The 18,279-nt window shown below is 34.6% G+C and overlaps 1 protein-coding gene across 1 annotated transcript in view; it reads left to right on the top strand.

Annotated features, from left to right (window-relative positions):
* FRY (FRY microtubule binding protein) overlaps positions 1-18,279 on the top strand; it is a 322,040-nt gene that overhangs the window by 154,155 nt on the left and 149,606 nt on the right. Inside the window, exons 14-17 of the mRNA XM_044668276.1 lie at positions 1,122-1,208; positions 4,946-5,117; positions 6,390-6,522; positions 13,362-13,469. Coding sequence (XP_044524211.1) covers positions 1,122-1,208; positions 4,946-5,117; positions 6,390-6,522; positions 13,362-13,469 — 500 coding nt within the window. The remainder of the gene's footprint in view (positions 1-1,121; positions 1,209-4,945; positions 5,118-6,389; positions 6,523-13,361; positions 13,470-18,279) is intronic.

The following is an 18,279-nucleotide window of genomic DNA, read 5'->3' as shown; positions in this document are numbered from 1 at the left end:
TCTCTTTAAATAGCTCCTGCTTACTGAATCTGAGTCACTCCTTGCAACTTTGGTTGTAGGAAGAGCCACAGCATTCTAAATGTTGGAGAGCAGTGAAAATTTGCAATTTCTAATAATAGTTCCAAAAATAGTGACAGGGAGAAACATTGCATTTTATATAGGAAAATACCAAGGCTGCCACTAGAAGTAACCCAAGTTAGGAGTTTGAATAAGCTCAGATACCACATTTTTAAGTTCTTTTTATTATTAGTCATTCTCTGCTATTGAACTTAATTGCATTTTTGAAAAATATCTAAGGCATCAGTCAGAAAAACCACTTAAAAGCAAAAACAGTCATTTTACCAAAAGTTCAGATATATATATATATTCTCTTTCCTCAGGGTATTCTCTTATTCAAATAAAGTTTTGCATAAATTGCTTTTCATTGGACAGTAGCCATTTTGAGAAAACTAGGGAATAGCCACTTGAATTGTGATTTCATTGGTATAAGGAATTCTCTGAAAAGGAAGCGCTCCTCTACAATGTAAAATGGCCCCATTCTTACGACCTGTAGTCCTGAGAGTTTCCTATGTCCCAGAGAGGTTAAGTAACTGGCCCAGGGTCACACACTCAGCATGTGTCAGAGGCTGGACCCAAACCCAAATCTTCTTGGCTTCAAAGTTAGCTCACTGCCCACTAGTATAGGATGCCAATTGAAGAGACAGAGAAAGACAAAAACATGTCATCCCATGAAGATAGTGAGTTTCTGAAGTACGGTTCTAACCACCTGGTCATATCTTACTAGCTATTTAGTGAAAGCTAAAATTTTGCAGCCTACAGTGATAAATTGCACAGTTTCTCCTTTCACTAGAGAGGTCAGGGACTATGGGTATGAAATAAGACATAAATTGTCAGGCATTGTAGATGTATTCCTTATTATTATTACTGAACTTTTTATTTCAAAAAACTTTATTATAAGAGAAGGGGAGGGGACATATACAGAAATAAATATGATGGCTATAAGAATAAAAGGCGTTAGTAAAACAAGTAAAAGAGCATCTTTTGCAAAAAAAGAAAACAGAGCAATTTCATGTTGAATTTGTAACTAATAATCCTGTTTTGAATTTTTGTTTCTTCTATAGGAACGTTTAGATTTTGCAATGAAAGAAATTATTTTTGACTTCCTTTGTGTTGGAAAGCCAGCAAAAGCTTTCAGTCTCAATCCAGAGGTATGATGCTTTTCATAAATTTTCTATTGGCTGTTTATTTTATCCTGACAGAGAAATTTTACTATGAGGGATTGAGCTTGAGGAGGGAAATCTTTTCTAAAACATAAGAAATGGGTTTCTGTCAAATATCATGTTATTTGAATAAACAGTGTGGTGTTCTGACATTTCCAAAGTAAAAGTTTGGATGAAGAAATTTTGAATTTCAAAATGCCTCTGTGCTCTTTGTCTATACAAGGTATCTAAAAAAAATCTTAGCATAGTTTTAAGCTATTGAAAATTAATACACTAATAAGACTTTAGGATACCATATATATTTAGTCCTGCCCTCCAAAAAAGCATGGATTTGGAGTAGAAGAGAATTAAGAAAAAATTAATTCAACCTCTTCATTTTACAATGGAGGTAATGCCTCCTAAGCCCATGGTCACTAAGTAGTAAACAGCAGAGCCATGATTCAAATCCAAGTCCTCTGACTTCCAACCCAATGCTTATTTCACTGAATCATCATCTACTATAAACTTATTTTGAAAGAGAAAACCTTTGATACATTTTGATTATCAACATTTGCTTTTGTGAAATTGGATTCCAGTGAGTATTTTCAATCCTTGAAATAAGACTCAGACATCATTGAAGAACCATAGAATTGTAAATCTCAGAACCAGGGTTCTTAACCATTTTGAGGTTTCATAGACTCTTTGGCAATTTGGTGAAGCCTATGGACCCTTTTTCAGAATTTTTTGAAACTCAGAATTGAAGGAAATGCTCTATTTTAGTTAGATGTTAGCAAAAATAAAGCTGTAGATTTTTCCCCCCATCTGTTTTTATAGATTTCTTGAAATATCTCTCTGCACTTGAGGTTAAAAGCCCTTGCCCTAGGTCTGGAAGGGATCTTAGAGATAAAGTTCATCCTTTTATTTTATACATGAACAAACTGAATGTCCTTGAGAGAGCAATGACTTGCCCAAGATCATATAGGAAGTTAGTGACAAAACAGGACTGGAATGCAGATGAACCATAACTCTTAGCCCAACTCTTAGTTCTTTGTATAAGAGCATGTTACCTCATTTGTAGTTAGGAACACATCTGGTGATCACCAAGGAAGCTTAGCAATTGAGGTTTCTGTCTGCTGGAGTAAAAGGAGTGACCACCCCAGCAACCTCAAGACATCCCCAAACTCTCAACTCTTTCCATCAAATAAAACATGTCAATTCGCAGCTACTCCTGTTGCTGCCACCACTCTTAAGTCTAAGAATTGTCCCCAGCTGTCAATCACTCAACCAATAACTATTCACTGAGAGTCTCCTCTCTGCTCAGTCACTGAAGAAACCAGACAAGCTCTGATAACATTTACCAAAAGATAGGCACCTCTTGTGTCATTCTGCTTCCTGGGTGCTCAGGCTGAACCACTATCAGAGGTGGCAGTCCTGGTTTCCAGAACTGTTAGGAATATTAAGGACAAAAGAACTTCTGAGCTTTAGGACTGAGCCTTCTCCTAAAAAAAGGGATAAATTACATTTCAATAACACTCTACAATATAGTAAAGATTGTGCATACATTCACTCATTTCATCCTTATGACAATCCTCCAATGTAGAAATCTGAGGCTCAGGAGAGTTAAGTGACTACATTTGTCATAAACTAGCTGCTCATTCAGCTAGAAAAGGGCTTAGAATTGAGGCTTGAACTGATAGTCTGTGTCTACAATTCTTACCATATGTATTTTTTTCTCACTTACGTACCAAAGCAATTTTTAACATTCCTTTTTTTTTATTTTCAGTTCCAGATTACCTCCCATTCCCCCACCTCAGATAGTAAGCAATCTGATATAGATTTTACATGTGCAATCATGTAAAACATTTTATGGAATAATTTTAAAGCAATTTTCATACACCTTATTATAGAAACTTTGAAGCAAGGCGTGAGTGAATGTATTTGTATAGAAAAATAAACAGAATGAGGCTGATTAAGGAATGAGACAAAAGCTAAGGTAATTTCTCAGTGATTATCTTGCACTCAATTCCATGTGTGCCATGCATTTTAGGGAAAGATTAGAGAGTGATTTTTATATGGACATCGACAATATTTTTTCACTAAATACCTAAAAATCTTCTGATATATCCTGTAATAACAGGATTTTGCCCTTGCCTTTGGGGAGGTTTCTGATACTTGGTGCCTCTTACTTTTGCTTTGCCCATAAATAATGTGGAGCACTGGAAGAAATGGCAAAATCATCCTTGCAGATAACTTTAAAAATTTATAAGCCTATATAAAATATTCTTGCCATTCAGAACAATGCCGCAGCAAACTGAACATTAAGGAGAAAAGAAGTATATCTCATGCTAGAAATTTTGGCATTTTTCTGTAGACAATTTATGAATTCAATTTAAATGAAACTTAAAATGTCTTTCCTCTCCTCTCTCCATCCCCAACTTACACATATTCACATCTTTCCTCTCCTCCTTTTTCTCCATCCCCAACAAACACATATTCGCATACTCTACCACCTCTGTTCTTGCACTCAAAACTTATCTTATCTCACCCCTGTTGTAAATGGACAGAACCTAGCCCAGCAGCAAAGGCAAGGAAGCCTTTGGATAATCTACAAATTGGGTAATTCATTTGTGCATAATTGAGAGTTGGCTACATTCACCAACCCTTTCCATTTTACTCATTGTGTTGATAATGGCATTATGCATCATGTCTCCTTGTTCAGAATGCTCTGTATAATTCTATTTGTGGTACTTTAAAACCTAGAACTAGAAAAGATTCAGTAAAGCACAACTAAAAATAATAAGATTTTTGTACAATATTAAATTGTGTTATTAAATGCAATTAAATATGAAAATATTGTACCTTTGTACAATAAATGATAAATATACTTGAATAAAGTAGTATTTCAATCTAGAAAGCAGTCTGTGGAGGAAGATGGTCAGTCTATAATGATTGACAGGAATAGGAAATTATAGATTAGAACCAATGTCATCTTCAAGGAGGAAACTTTAGGTTGAATCAAAGGAAGTATCCCTCTCCCAAAAAAACATAACAAATAAGTAAATTTATTAAACTTGTTATACAAAAGCTGAGAAAATAGAATTTTAAAAAGTGTTTGGATACACATTTTGTTGCTAATTATAACTATTTCTTTTCTTATTTTTTACAAATATCTTTTTTTCTCAAATATATTTCTCCTCACACACTCCCAAAAAAGAGCTATCTTTTAACAAATTGGTAAAAGTTGTTCAAAAAAGTTAACAGATGATTGCTGGGCACAGCCTAATCTTTAAAAGTCAGCTCATAGAAGGCAACTTCCATGGGCCATTGGTCAATAGAGCACTTGGAAATCATTGGTCTGGTTAAACCAATGTTTATACGAATTGTACCAACCCCATGTGGAATTTCATATTTTTCAGAGCTTTTAGCACTGTCAGATTTTTACTTTTTCTATATTAAATTTGAGATTGATTGTTTTGTGTGGATGTGTTCACCATTATTTCTTTTACTGTTCTTATCCCATATTGACCCTCATAATCAAATTCAGACCATACCCTGAGTATTTTGTACATTAGAGTGTTTTATGGGTATTTATTCATAATTTCATTATGTTTATATATACTGTAGTTGATATCGTGTTATGCTACATGTTCATGTTTATAACCATTTCTCTGAAATATTTTTGTTTTATTTCCATGAAAATATTAAAATTCTTAATTTTTCACCCTTCCTTTTTTTTTCTCCTGCAGAGGATGAATATAGGTTTGAGGGCCTTCTTGGTAATAGCTGACAGTTTACAACAGAAAGATGGTGAACCTCCCATGCCAGTAACAGGAGCTGTCCTCCCTTCAGGAAACACTTTAAGAGTGAAGAAAACTTACTTGAGTAAAACTCTAACTGAAGAAGAGGCTAAGATGATAGGTGAGTGATACACATGCTTTAGATTTTAACCTTCTTGAGCTTTTTGAATGACTAAGATATTCTTTTCTTTAGTAAAACTTATTTTTAAATGGTTTTATGAAACTAATTAATGAGAAATCTTGTCATCCAGTCTTTTGATTAATTCATGCTGTGCTTTATTAGATTTCTTTTAATCTTCTTGGCACTTACTGGATGAATATTTTGGCTTCAAAATGTTGAGTTTTTATCTTTGGTCTTTCCAATCTTTTAATATTGATAATCCAAATTCTGCAGTAATGTGCCAAGACATCTGTGTGCTTTAGGAGATAATCCTGTTTATGAAATAGTCCAACAGCAAAAAAAAAATTATTTTATAGTTCATTTCTTTCTTGTTGTTGTCCTAGAGCAAACTGTCCAAATTATGCTTTAATTATCCTAAATCCTAGCTTGAGTCAAGTTGCCTTCTGAGTTTTTTCTTTACCAAAAGTTTTCTCAGCAGAATTTATTTTTATTTACCAAAAGTATATTAAATATGTTGAACTTATTTGCATTGATATTTCCTTCCTATCAAGCCCTAGAATTTAGAAATTTAATAAGAAATTTGTCATAATAATTGCTATGGCAAATGCATTGTTTATGGCCTAAAAAGATAGGAAAGAAGCAAAGAAAGAAACTTCCTGTATTAAAATAATCATCCATAATTGTATTATTCAGAGGTATGATAAAACAAAAAGGTTAAGCTAAAACAAGACAAGTGACTTACATTGGCAATGATTTCCATGAGTTGCAGGCTTTTCAATTCCATTTTTTATAGGATGTCTATTACATGCTATCCCTATTTGTGTTCCACTAAAGGACATTAATTCCATATTTAATAGTAATCCATAAAACCATAGTCTTTCCAGGCTATAGGAATATCTAGAATATTAGTTTAATTCTTCCTTTCCTAACTTTAAATTATGTTGTGCCTCAAAGCCTTTTTTCTCTATTCTATTCACATAATCCTACCCTGACCGTTAAATAGTTGATATTATGAAGCTTTTTCTAATATTATGATATTATGAAGGATAAGATTTATAATGTATTTGTTTAACCAGTAATAATGTGATTTTTTTAAAATATCAGACAAGAACCCACATTTAAAATTGGAGCAAGCAGTGTTTATGGCATATAATACACACAATTTTCTGACTTCTTATAAATTTCCAGTGGGAAACTTTCCCTCTATATATCTGAATTCCATGATAAAATGTATGTAGTCAAAAATGCAGTTACAATGGCTATTTTTTTTAGGTATGTCCTTATATTACTCTCAAGTACGAAAAGCTGTAGACAACATTTTAAGACACCTTGATAAAGAAGTGGGAAGATGTATGATGTTGACAAATGTCCAGATGTTAAACAAAGAGCCAGAAGACATGATCACGTAAGTGTTAATAAGGACTAACTTTTGAGTGATTGAGAATTTCGACTTATACTCAGTTTATGCTGAGTTATATATTTATATGACACATCATTTCATTTTAGTTTATTGCAACTAAAATTGTAAAAATAAAAAAAAATTAATACCCAACATTTATGTTATGGCCAACTACAAAAATTAGGATAAACCCAGAGATTCAACTACTTGGTGGAATAGGCACAGATTAAGCACTAGACTAGCCACTCTTTCTTAATCACATCTCAGTCCAGAGAAAAGTAGGCAGACATCCCAGAGCGAATGAACCAGTGCACATTTGTTTCAGAAAAGGGATGTTGAGCAAGGGTAGTTGGCTGCCAAGCTCTACCTCAGGCCCATGTACTTTTATCGTGTGGAATGTTACCAATTCCCAGAAAGCACAACCTTATAAATCTTGCCTTCAGCTCTTCCCAGTATTTAGCATCATGAAAATATGCCCCTTGTACTAAGCAGAAGTAGTTGAACTCCACTCAGCACTTCTAATTAAACCAGCTGTCTCTTAATAGATACTTTGGACAGTAAGTAAAGCATTGGACCTAGAGTCAAAACATGACCCTGGGCAAATCACTTAATCTTCATTTGCCTCAATTTCTTCGTCTGTAAAAGGGGATAATAAGATCCCCTACCTCCCAGGATTGTTGTGAGGATCAACTGAAATGATATTCTTAAAGTGCTTTAAAGCACTTGTGCATACCTTAAAGCACTCTTATCAGTGTTGGTCATTATTTATAATACTAGTTTATAAGAAAGCTGAGATAAAAAAGAAATCAGATATTCTGATTGTCTCAGTATGTTGCCCTAGGATCATTTTCTTAGCCAAAATCTAAGGATCCAGATAAATAAGTGGAATTTGCAAGAGAAAAATTAAGGGCAACTAGGTAGGTGGGATGGATTCAGTGCCAAGCTCGGAATCAGGAAGACCTGAATTCAGATTTGACCTCAGGCACTTAATAGCAGTGTGACTGCATACATCACTTAATCCTCCTTTTTTGCCTCAGTTTCTTTATATATAAAATGTGCTGGAGAAGGAAAATGGCAAGTCACTCTAGTATCATTGCCCCCCCCAAAAAAAAACCAACAACAACAACCCAAAGGGGGATGATGAAGAGTTGAGCAGGACTGAAATGACTAAACAACGTAAAGAAACTATCCTGCAATTTGTACATCTTAATTATCTTTAACCAAAAACGTCAGTCATCCAGCATTTATTAAGCCCCTCCTATGTGTCAGACTCTGTGCTAAGAGATCCAAAGAAAGGTAAAAACAACCCTTCTCTCCCCCCCCCAAAAAAGGACAAGAAGATTAAGCTATAGTTCTACATTCTTATATATTTGAAAGCGCATTTAGGGTCATTTTAAGAGGTTTGTGTGACTGCTGCAAAAGAATCAAAACTGGCAGCTGGGACTCAAAATCCTACAAATGTAAGCAGCTGTTTCCCTCATCATGTAATCATGTTCCATTCCTCATGCTGGAATTAACACCGAGTGCAGCATATCCATGATCAGCTCCAGCAACTGGAATGGGATGATATGGGGCACACCTTGCTGTAGGATGACTTTCATAGTCTGCCTGGGGACAGACCCAGATCTTCCTGAATCAGTACATCATTCAGCAGGTTGGTTCTCAATTTACCACTGCCTGGTAGTGACATTGAAAAGTTTCTAACTGAAATTATTTCATTCTTCCATGTTCTTGGATCAAATGGAAATAATTCTAGACTCGTGATATATCTTTGTGTGTGCGTATATTCATATACACACATACCCACATATATATGTGATATATGTTATAAGTAATAATTATTATTAACATCATTAAAAGAAATACTTTGAGGAAATGACCACCCCCAGGTAATCACTCCCAAATGGCTTAAAGATTAAAGATTTTCTGGTTTATAAAATTCTTCTTGTTTTATGTGTGTCTGTGTATTTTATATTTCTGCCATTTGAGAATGGTTATTTGGGAGTGATATTTCCTCTAAGTATTTCTTTTAATGATGTTAATAATCCAATAATAGAAGCTCACATTTACACAGCACTTTGTGCCTTGCAAAGCACCTTATTTATGTCTCATTCGGTCTTCATACTAACCCCCCCATGAGTGTGGGAACTAGTATTATCCTATTCTAGATTTGATAAAAATGAAAAGTAAACAGCTTACCCTGATAACAAGGGTCTAAGTGGGATTTGAACACAGATTCCTCTGACTCCAAGTCCAAGATATATCAGTCCTAGTCCCCATGTCTAGATTCTCTCTCTCTCTGACACTACACTCTCTCCTAGATTTCCCCATCTCAGTTAAAATCTCATTTTCCATAAGAAGCCTTTCACAATCCCCCTTAATTTTGGTGCCTTCTCTCTGTTAATTCTTTCTAATTTGTCATATATATAAATACACACAATTCGTGTATATATGTATTATGCATGCATGTATCTGTATGTTTATTTATTTAATTTGTACATAACCATTTGACTATTGTCTCCCCCATTAGACTATAAACTCCTTGAGAGCAGAGACTGTCTTTTGGCTTTTTTTGTGTCCCTGTTGCTTACTATGTATTTAATATTTATTTAATGACTGACTAAAAATAAGTAAAATACATGACTAGTAGATATCATAAGTGATGATCAAGGACGAAAATAGATTTTAAAACTCCTGAATGAGGTTAAGCTAAAAATAGGTAGGTATACCTTCTATGTGTGAATAATTAATTTGGGTAGTAAATAGAACCCTACTTTGTCATCTCTGTGTATAAAAAGTGACCCTGAGTTATTAAAGATAATCCCCATGGAATCTAAGCTCTGGCAGGCTTACCAAAGTGGAAGAGCTTCAAGTGTAAGCCAAACAGCAGATTGAATGTCCCTCCCCTGAAGGCCAGAATAAGTTTGGAGATATCTGCTACTGTCTGTCCATCTGTCCATCGGGTTGGCTACCACCAAGTGATAAATGTTTTAGGCCATAGAAATTCATTTCTTCCATGATAGAATCAATCAATCAAATCAATTTAATAAGCATTTATTAATCACCTGTTATTTTCCAGGCATTGCTTAGATACTGGATATACAAATGCAAAGGAAATAAAATGTTCACAGAAAAGGAAATATAGGATAAATAAAAAATAAACACACAGTGCATTGTGGAGAGGGAAAATGGGATACCATATGAAATTTTAATTCTGCCTTTCCTAAAATAAAATGGAAATTGGACAAGCCATTTAAAATAGTCTGATATTATGCAAAACCATAAGATTAAATATAGTTAGTAAAAATGGAGCTCTCTCAATTCAAATCAACAAATGTTATTAGTTGCCTACTAGGTTGTGCAAATGATTAGGTCTTCCTAACTTAACAGACTCCATAAAACCAAAAATCAGTGGAATTGAGATTTGCAGTTGTGTCTGCAACTTTCCCAGTCCCTCCTCCACTAGAGATGAATTTGAAAATTAAATGTGCATACTTCTCCATTGTTTACTCCTTTTATGAGTGATGCTATTGTTAGACATTTGAGCTAGCCAAAGATAACAGCAATAATAAAAATGTTAATAAATAATTTTATATCTGTTAATAATGTTTCTTAGTTAAAGGTTGCTCATGGTTCTTAATGCTTCCCAAAAAGAAAAATTAAAGAGGAAATCATGAACTAATTAAAGTTTTTAATTCAGGCAATGCTTTATCAGTCTCTCAGAGTTCATTTTCTACTTTAAGCCAGCCAAGGTCAGCTGTTTCCAGACAGCTCTAAAACTAATCCCAGCTGTTTGAAACATCTGGTAAGAAATCTTGGGAGGCTTTTTTTAAAACTATATACAAGCAAAGAACAAGGACAGATCAACAGGTTCCCATTTCTCTGTATCTAGATGAAAGTTTGATTTAAAGTCATTACATGGAAATTGGAAGAAATTTCATACATGCTCTTCCTTAGGAGTCATATAGAACTCATGAGAAAGGTCTGTTTAAAAAAAAAAGACTAGAATATTCTGTGCTATTCAACCGACATAGTACTTGCATTTTAATTTTTTTGCATTAAAAATTCTCTATTCAAGTAAATAACCTTTTAAATACATGTTAAGAAAAACTCCATACAGCCAAAAACCATCTTAAGAAACATTACAAGGGGCAGCTAGGTGGCTCAATTGGATAGAGAACCAGCCCTAGAGATAGGAGGTCCTGGGATGAAATTTGACTTCAGATAATACCCAGATACATGACCCTGGTCAAGTCACTTAATCCCAGTTGCCTATCCTTTACCATTATTCTGACTTGGAACTGATATTTAATATTGATTCTAAGACAGAAGGTAAGGGTCAGAAGAAAGAAATTAAGAAAGAAAGAATGAAAGGAAGGAAGGAAGGAAGGAAGGAAGGAAGGAAGGAAGGAAGGAAGGAAGGAAGGAAGGAAGGAAGGAAGGAAGGAAGGAAAAGAAAGAAAACAAACAAACAAATTGCAAAATGTCTGTCTGATTGTAATGAGAATGTGCTCTGTTTAGTATATTTCTGTGTTTGATGTAGTTACTATTTCAGGAGGGAATGGCTACTCATGCTTTCTGCCTTCAACCAGAGAGGTGATAGACACAAGATGCATAATGAGACACGTAGCCAAAGCAAGAATTTGTGCATTTTGACAATATTTATTTTTTATAAATGTTTCATTTTTTAAAATGAGGTTAGGTGGGAGATATGGGGAGGTGGGAAATGCTTCTTTAATAGAAAAATAAATATAGCAAGAAAATTATGACCAAAAAAAAAAGAGCAATAGGCTTCTAAGTTGTTTAGCATTCTTAATACTGTCTTTTTCCCAAGAGAGCATTAACTTTGAATCAATCCAACAATCTTTATCAGGTGAATGTCATTAGAATTTATATATATATATATATATACATATATATGTATATATATATATATATATTATCATAGCCTTTCACCAAGTAAATTATTTTAAAACATTTCTAATTAATTTGATTTTTCTATAAAATTATTGAGTAAGCGACAGAAAGTCAAACAAATTATTTAAACATGAAAAGTCAAAGCAATTTGTCATGAAACTCCTTGCTATTTCTACACAGTATAAATAATAGACAGGATACTCTAGCTGGGCATGCCCTGTGTACATCCTGCACGTTCTTAGCAAAGTGATTGAAATATTTCTATAGAAATCCATCCAGTCTGTATAATTTCAAAAGTCAGAAATATCACGCACTATGTGATGGTGGTGCCCATTTTTTAGACAGGGTTAGGTGGTAGAGCACATTTTTTGTGTTAGGTCCATTGTGTTCCCTTGGAATAAGTAGAAAAAAGGATAAGCCTCTTAGAGATACCTTCAGTTGCCTATTGGAGCAGGTTGTAGTTAAATGTAGTTAATGCTCTATTTTTTAATTTTGTCTTTGGGATTGAATACAGTGTAATCCTAACTGATAATATCTTCACACTTCTATTTGAGTTTGGTGATCTTTTCAATATGGAAATAAGGATAAGACCTAGACCTATTATTTGTTTGGTATAGGGAACTCCCAAATGAAGAGACTTCCTCAATTAAAGTAGGTCAGCAATATCTCTTAAAACTCGTATTCTTCAAAAGTTACTTAGAACTCTAAATGATTAAGACTTGCCCAGGGTTAAACAGACAGTATGCATGAGAGATATAATTTTAACCTAGATCTTTCTAGTTCCCAGTCCAGCTTTCTATCCACTGTTCCATGCTGGCTCTCATATTTTCAATGTAGCCAATAAATATTGGGCCCCCTGAACCTACAAAATGAATGACAAATAATTTAAGAATGATAGATGAAGTTTAATAGAAAAATTTTTGGATTTGCCATCATATTACCTTGATTCTAACCCTGATATTGCCACTTACCACCTATGTGACCTTGATTAATTACTTTCCTTACTCTAACTTGGTTTTTCTCATCTATACGATATAAAAATATAAATATATAAGAGAATTTAACTCAATGATTCTCCAGTCCCTTCTAGCTCTAGCATCCTATAATTCTGTAATACTAATGTCAGCATTCTGGTTCATAAACATTTTCTCCTCAAATCCACTACTGTATCTTTCATTTAAACTTTCTAAATATCTCTTAGATCAGATCAGTCCAGATGTTTATATTTAGAAAATAATTATAGTAGATTTAATCCTAGACTCAAAGGAGCCCTGGGTTCTTGCCCCATCTCTGCTACTAACTAGTTGTGTGACCTTGACCAGAACTTACCTTCTCCAAGTCTCAATTTTCTAATCTGAAAAATGAGTGACTCGGATTAAATGGTCTCTAAATATTTATCTTAAATTTTTTTAGATTTTTTTTTTGCAAAGAAATGTATATGATCCAAATTGTCCCTCTCCTTTCTGTCTCTCCTCCTTCCCAGAGCTGGCAAGCAATTCAATCTGGATTATAATGTATTATCATGCAAAACATTTCCATATTGTTCATTTTTGTAAGCAAATAACCACATAAAGCCAAAACTCCCAAATAAAAATCCAAATAAAGTACAGTGAAAAATCATGTGCTTTGATCTGTATTCTGTCTCCAACAGAGGTGGATGTCATTCTTTGTCATAAGTCCCTCAGAATTGTCCTGGATCTTTGTATTGCTGAAAGTAGCTGTCTTTCACAGTTGATCATTCCACAATGTGCTGTTACTATATATAATGTTCTCTTGGTTCTGCTTATTTCACTCTGCATCAGTTCATAACATATCTATCTTTAAAATTTTGTGATTCCATATAACTATATGTAGGGAGAGATAGGTTCACCTTTTTAAATTTTTCAGAACTTTTTTAGTAATGCTTAAACAATGTTTTCTATTTTCAGGGGAGAGAGAAAGCCAAAAATTGACCTTTTCAGAACCTGTGTGGCTGCTATTCCTCGACTGCTTCCTGATGGGATGTCCAAATTAGAGCTGATTGACTTGTTGGCCAGGTAAGTGAACAAACTGTGAAGTGATTTGGGGGGTAGCAGACTACAAAAGACAGAATGGCTATTAACTCAGGCACCAATATCAGAAAGAACATACACATTATCAGCAAGCCGTTTTTAGGCACTATGAAGGTTATGAAGAAATAGAACTTGACTTCAAAGAGTAGAGTCTAAGTCAAGCAAATAAGTCATGTACTTAGCTATGCCTGTTCCAAACATTTTTTCAATAAATTCCAGTGGTTCCTTACCAGAGTCTTGTGAAGGCAAAGCTATTTTCAGTATAATGCCAAGACATTTTAATTTCTCTCTTTTTTTTAAACCTTTAACTTCTGTGTATTGGCTCCTTGGTGGAAGAGTGGTAAGGGTAGGCAATGGGGGTCAAGTGACTTGCCCAGGGTCACACAGCTGGGAAGTGTCTGAGGCTGGATTTGAACCTAGAACCTCCCGTCTCTAGGTCTGACTCTCAATCCACTGAGCTACCCAGTTGCCCCCCAGACATTTTAATTTCTAATGTAGTAAACATCATGCCTACTCTATCTCTAAACAGTCATTGAATATGCATGTAATAAACACTTACTGGGTCTGATTCTGTTAAGTCTTGGAGACAAAGGCAAAAGTGAAGATCTTTTTCCTTAAGGAGCTTCATTAAATTCTGTCAGGGAGACACTAGCAAATATGTAGGTAATGCGGAGGGGAACAGTAGGAACTGGGGAGATCAAGGACAGCTTCCTGTGGAAGGTAGTGTTTGAGCCAAATCTTTGAAGAAAATGGAGGATTCTGAGGGTAGAGGAAAGAAAGCAATGCAATTCAGAAATGAGAGAAAGCAATGGCCAGGGTAAAGGCATGGAGTCAAGAGAGTTGAATATATTAGAAACATTAGAAACAATTATTAGAAATAGTAAGAAAAGCAAGTTGTCTATAACATAGAATGTGTGATGGAGAGGATTGTTTGAGAAGGCTGGAGAGGTAGATTGAAACCAGGTTGTAAAAGAGTTTTACACTCCAAACAGAAGACTTTGTATTTAATCCTAGAGGCATTTGGGAATCACTGGAATGAATAGAGAAGTTAGATGATTAATCAATAATTTGAAAGGATATTTATTCATCCTAACCAAGCCTAGCTAAAATACCATCTCCTCATCCAATGAAGCCATTGGATGTTCTGCCAACAAGAAATGATCTCCCCTTCTCATCAACCATTATATATTCAACTTTTCTTGAACAACTCCAATGTACTTTTGCACTATTGGTTTATATTATATTGCCTATAAACATAGTTTAGCCCCTTCACTACACTTCACTTCAAGCAGGGTCCATGACTTAATTATCTTTTTGTTCTCTTCAGTATATAGCTTGACATCTTACACATATTAAGTACAATTGGACCTTGTTTTACATGAACTAAACACATGCAAATTCTGGTATATGTGATTGACAATTAAAAAAGGCAGAAAAATACATAAAATTAAAATTAAATTAAAATTAAAAAATAAAATAAAATAATTTAATTAATGCTAAATCAACACCATTTTCCCAAGTGGCATAAGTCTCACAACAGTTTGTCCAATCATGCTCATTTTGTCTCTGAGAATTATTAATGTGAGTCATTACACTATTTTGCACCAAACATTAACTCTGTTTCAGTTTTTGCCTGTGTCTCTCTTGTAATAAGTCATATCCAAGACAGAGCAGTGCTTTTCACTAATGCTATTTAGTTATTAATAATGGCCTCAAAGTACAAGAGTAGTGATGCTGGTAGTTCAGATAAGTCTAAGAAAAGTTATAAAGGGCCTAGATATGTCCTTGTAAGAAATACTGTTAAATAATGGGGTTTGTTCTTTGGGATTTTCAACCTACACAAAGGATCTCAGAATATAATTGTCACATAAAATGAGGTCCTACAGGAGTTCAAGAAATGTTAGCATTATGCTAGATTTCAAATCTTGTCTCTCTTTTCCTCCTGTAGACTTAATGTGAACTTTTTAATTAATTTCCTCTTTTCACCCAAAGGCATTATAGGATATTAGTGTAAGCTTTGCTGATGGTAGTTAATGTATATGAAATTTTTTGCCAACTTTAAAGCACTGTATAAAGGGCAGCTATTATTATTATTTGCTCAGTCCAAACTTCTTTAACATTGGAGGATTATGTTGTTACCTTCCACTAAATTGGTAGGGTAAAGAGATGGGGGCTAGATGTAGATCAACGAAAGATCAAAGAATGAAGAATGTATTATTGAAGGTAAACAGACAAGAGGACTTTTTCAGATTATATTCTCTTCTTTAGTACAATGTTGGAGAGAAAGAGATTCCATATTTCTACTTCTTGTTCTGATGAAGTCCTTTTGGTAGTGTTGGAGGACTCAGTAATCCAATGACTCAACTTCTCCGTTCTCTAAAACCTATGTGGTTGTCAGTGGTGACCCTACATTGAGATCTTATAGGATTCTCTCACCCAGCAAGCTAAAGGCAGAGGATCTGCCTAGTCCATGTAGAAGACCAATCTTTACAATTCTTTTGACAGCTTAATCTAACAAAGCCTGAGTCATGTAGGGGAGGGAATTCTATTCAACTTCATTGGAATGCAGAAGCTATTTTTAGTGTAGCATGTTTATTATTATATACATTCTTACAAAGCCAAAGGCAATGGGTGCTGTTTTTATAAGTCACAAGAACAAATAAATATTCCTGAGGCTCTTAGTCTTAATTAAGAACATGGCAAAGATGGTTAGCAGAATGTATTCTAGAGCCTTTGTTATAGAAAACTTCAGTCAGCTCAACTCAGTTAAAACACATGATTTGATCTAGAAGATCACACAAAATAGGGATGTTCAGATCATTCTAGGGGTTCAAAGGACACAAATGAAATAGTGTATATTTTTCCATAGAATCAATATTTGTATGTTTCTTATTTTAGAAGTCCCACTATTATCTGCCTATCAAATGCTGTGGAAATGTATTTTAATTTTTGAAGATTAAATTAACATAAATACAGGCCCCTTACTCATGATAATGTGATGTGAAGTAGTGCTCAGATATCTATCTGAATCCAAAGTACAGAGAGTGTCCCTGGTTTACTACAGAGTAGCAGTAGCACATGCTTTTCCCCAATATACCCTTCTGTTTTTATGGGATTCAATATTCAAACTTGCTCAGGTAATACTGAACATACATATATACTTGAAATGACATATTTTCAACACAGCCTTCTGTGTTCATGTCAAGTCAAGTCAGCAAAGGTTTTTTAAGCACTTAGTATATGCCAGGCACTATGCTAAGCACTGAGGATACAAATGCAAATGGAAAAAAGATAATTCCTGCCCTTAAGGAGCTTACATCCTAATGAGGAAAGAAAAAAAAAACACCAAACTTAAAAGGGAGGGGAGGAAAAAGAAGGGAGTACTTGTATAGAAACATGGTAGCAAAGTCTGTAGAATAAAGGATGTGTAGTCTTCGCCTTTCCTCACAATGAAGATTTCAAGAGAAACTCAACAGTGGAAGAAGGGAACCATGGGGGATTCATAGCAATAGATATGAAAATCCCAAAATCTTGGATCTGGAGAAGAGACCACATCAAACTATATATTTTCCTTTCCCCAAATAGCATCACATTCAAATCTTCCCAGAGAGAAGAGAACCTATTCTGGTTTCAGTCATTCAGTTATGCCTACTGGGACCTCTACAAACATCCTTTTATTCTTCCTTCCCTGTATGACTCTATTACATGTTGCAGCTGTTCCAGGCAGTTTCCTCTATCTTCAGACTTTCTATCCCTCATCTTCCCCTGACCCCTTGAAGTAAAGAACTTGACCTCTTACTTGACTAAAAAGTTCATGTATTATGAATCTTCCCCCTCTCCCTGCCTCCAGACCTCTGTAACATATAGATGGATATTTTTCAATGAATACTCACCTTTATTAATATGCACAACCAATACAAAAAACAGCCCCCTCTAAGAATAAATAAATAAACAAGCTGCTTCTTAAAAGTCCTCCAAGTTTCTTTCATACAATGACAAGTTTCAAGTGTGTAAACTCATGACAAGTTTCTTCCTGCCCAGCCGGCAGTTCTGTGTCTCATTCCAAGGTGGTTGTCTGATAAGTATCTATCAATGCTGTTCTCAAGTTACCAGGAGCTATTTGAGTCTCAGATATAGGGAATGTAGAAGTTAATCCTAATTAAGACCCAGAAGGAGGTTAATAGGGCCTCTGGTGGGTTTCTCAGAGTTCTAACTATGGATGTTTCTAATTTTTTTAACCAAGTAATTTGATTGGTGGTTTATTACATAAAGTATTAATGAAATTGTTTATAATATTTTCCCATTGATGTTCTGTGCTATTAGACTTCTTGTATGGTGATTGTTTAATAGTACATCCATATTTACAACATCAAACTGCATATGTACTTATTTTATTTTCTTAGTTACATGAAAAAATTACACTCAATTTTTTTAAACCCTTACCTTCTGTCTTGGAATTAATATTGTGTATTGGTTCCAAGGAAGAAGATTGGTAAGGGCTAGGCAGTGGGAGTTAAGTGACTTGCCCAGGGTCACACAGTTAGGAAGTGCCTGAGGCCAACTTTGAACCCAGGACCTCCTGTATCTGCCCTGGCTCTTAATCCACTGAGCAACCTACTGCCCCAACATTCATTTTTTAAAAGATTTTCAGTTCTAAATTCTCTACCTCCTTCTCTCTCCTTCCCTTCCCCCCACTTGAAAAGGCAAGTTCTTATTAAAGCCCTCTTTTTATTATCTGTAATGTCTTCTTATCCATTGACTCCCCGCTTCCTATAAATTCCTTCTTTCTTTAAAA

The sequence above is a fragment of the Gracilinanus agilis genome, chromosome 3, assembly GCF_016433145.1.
Source record: "Gracilinanus agilis isolate LMUSP501 chromosome 3, AgileGrace, whole genome shotgun sequence".
NCBI lineage: Eukaryota > Metazoa > Chordata > Mammalia > Didelphimorphia > Didelphidae > Gracilinanus > Gracilinanus agilis.
Note: the sequence above shows the minus strand (reverse complement) of the source record. Positions and strands in the feature narration are given on the sequence as shown.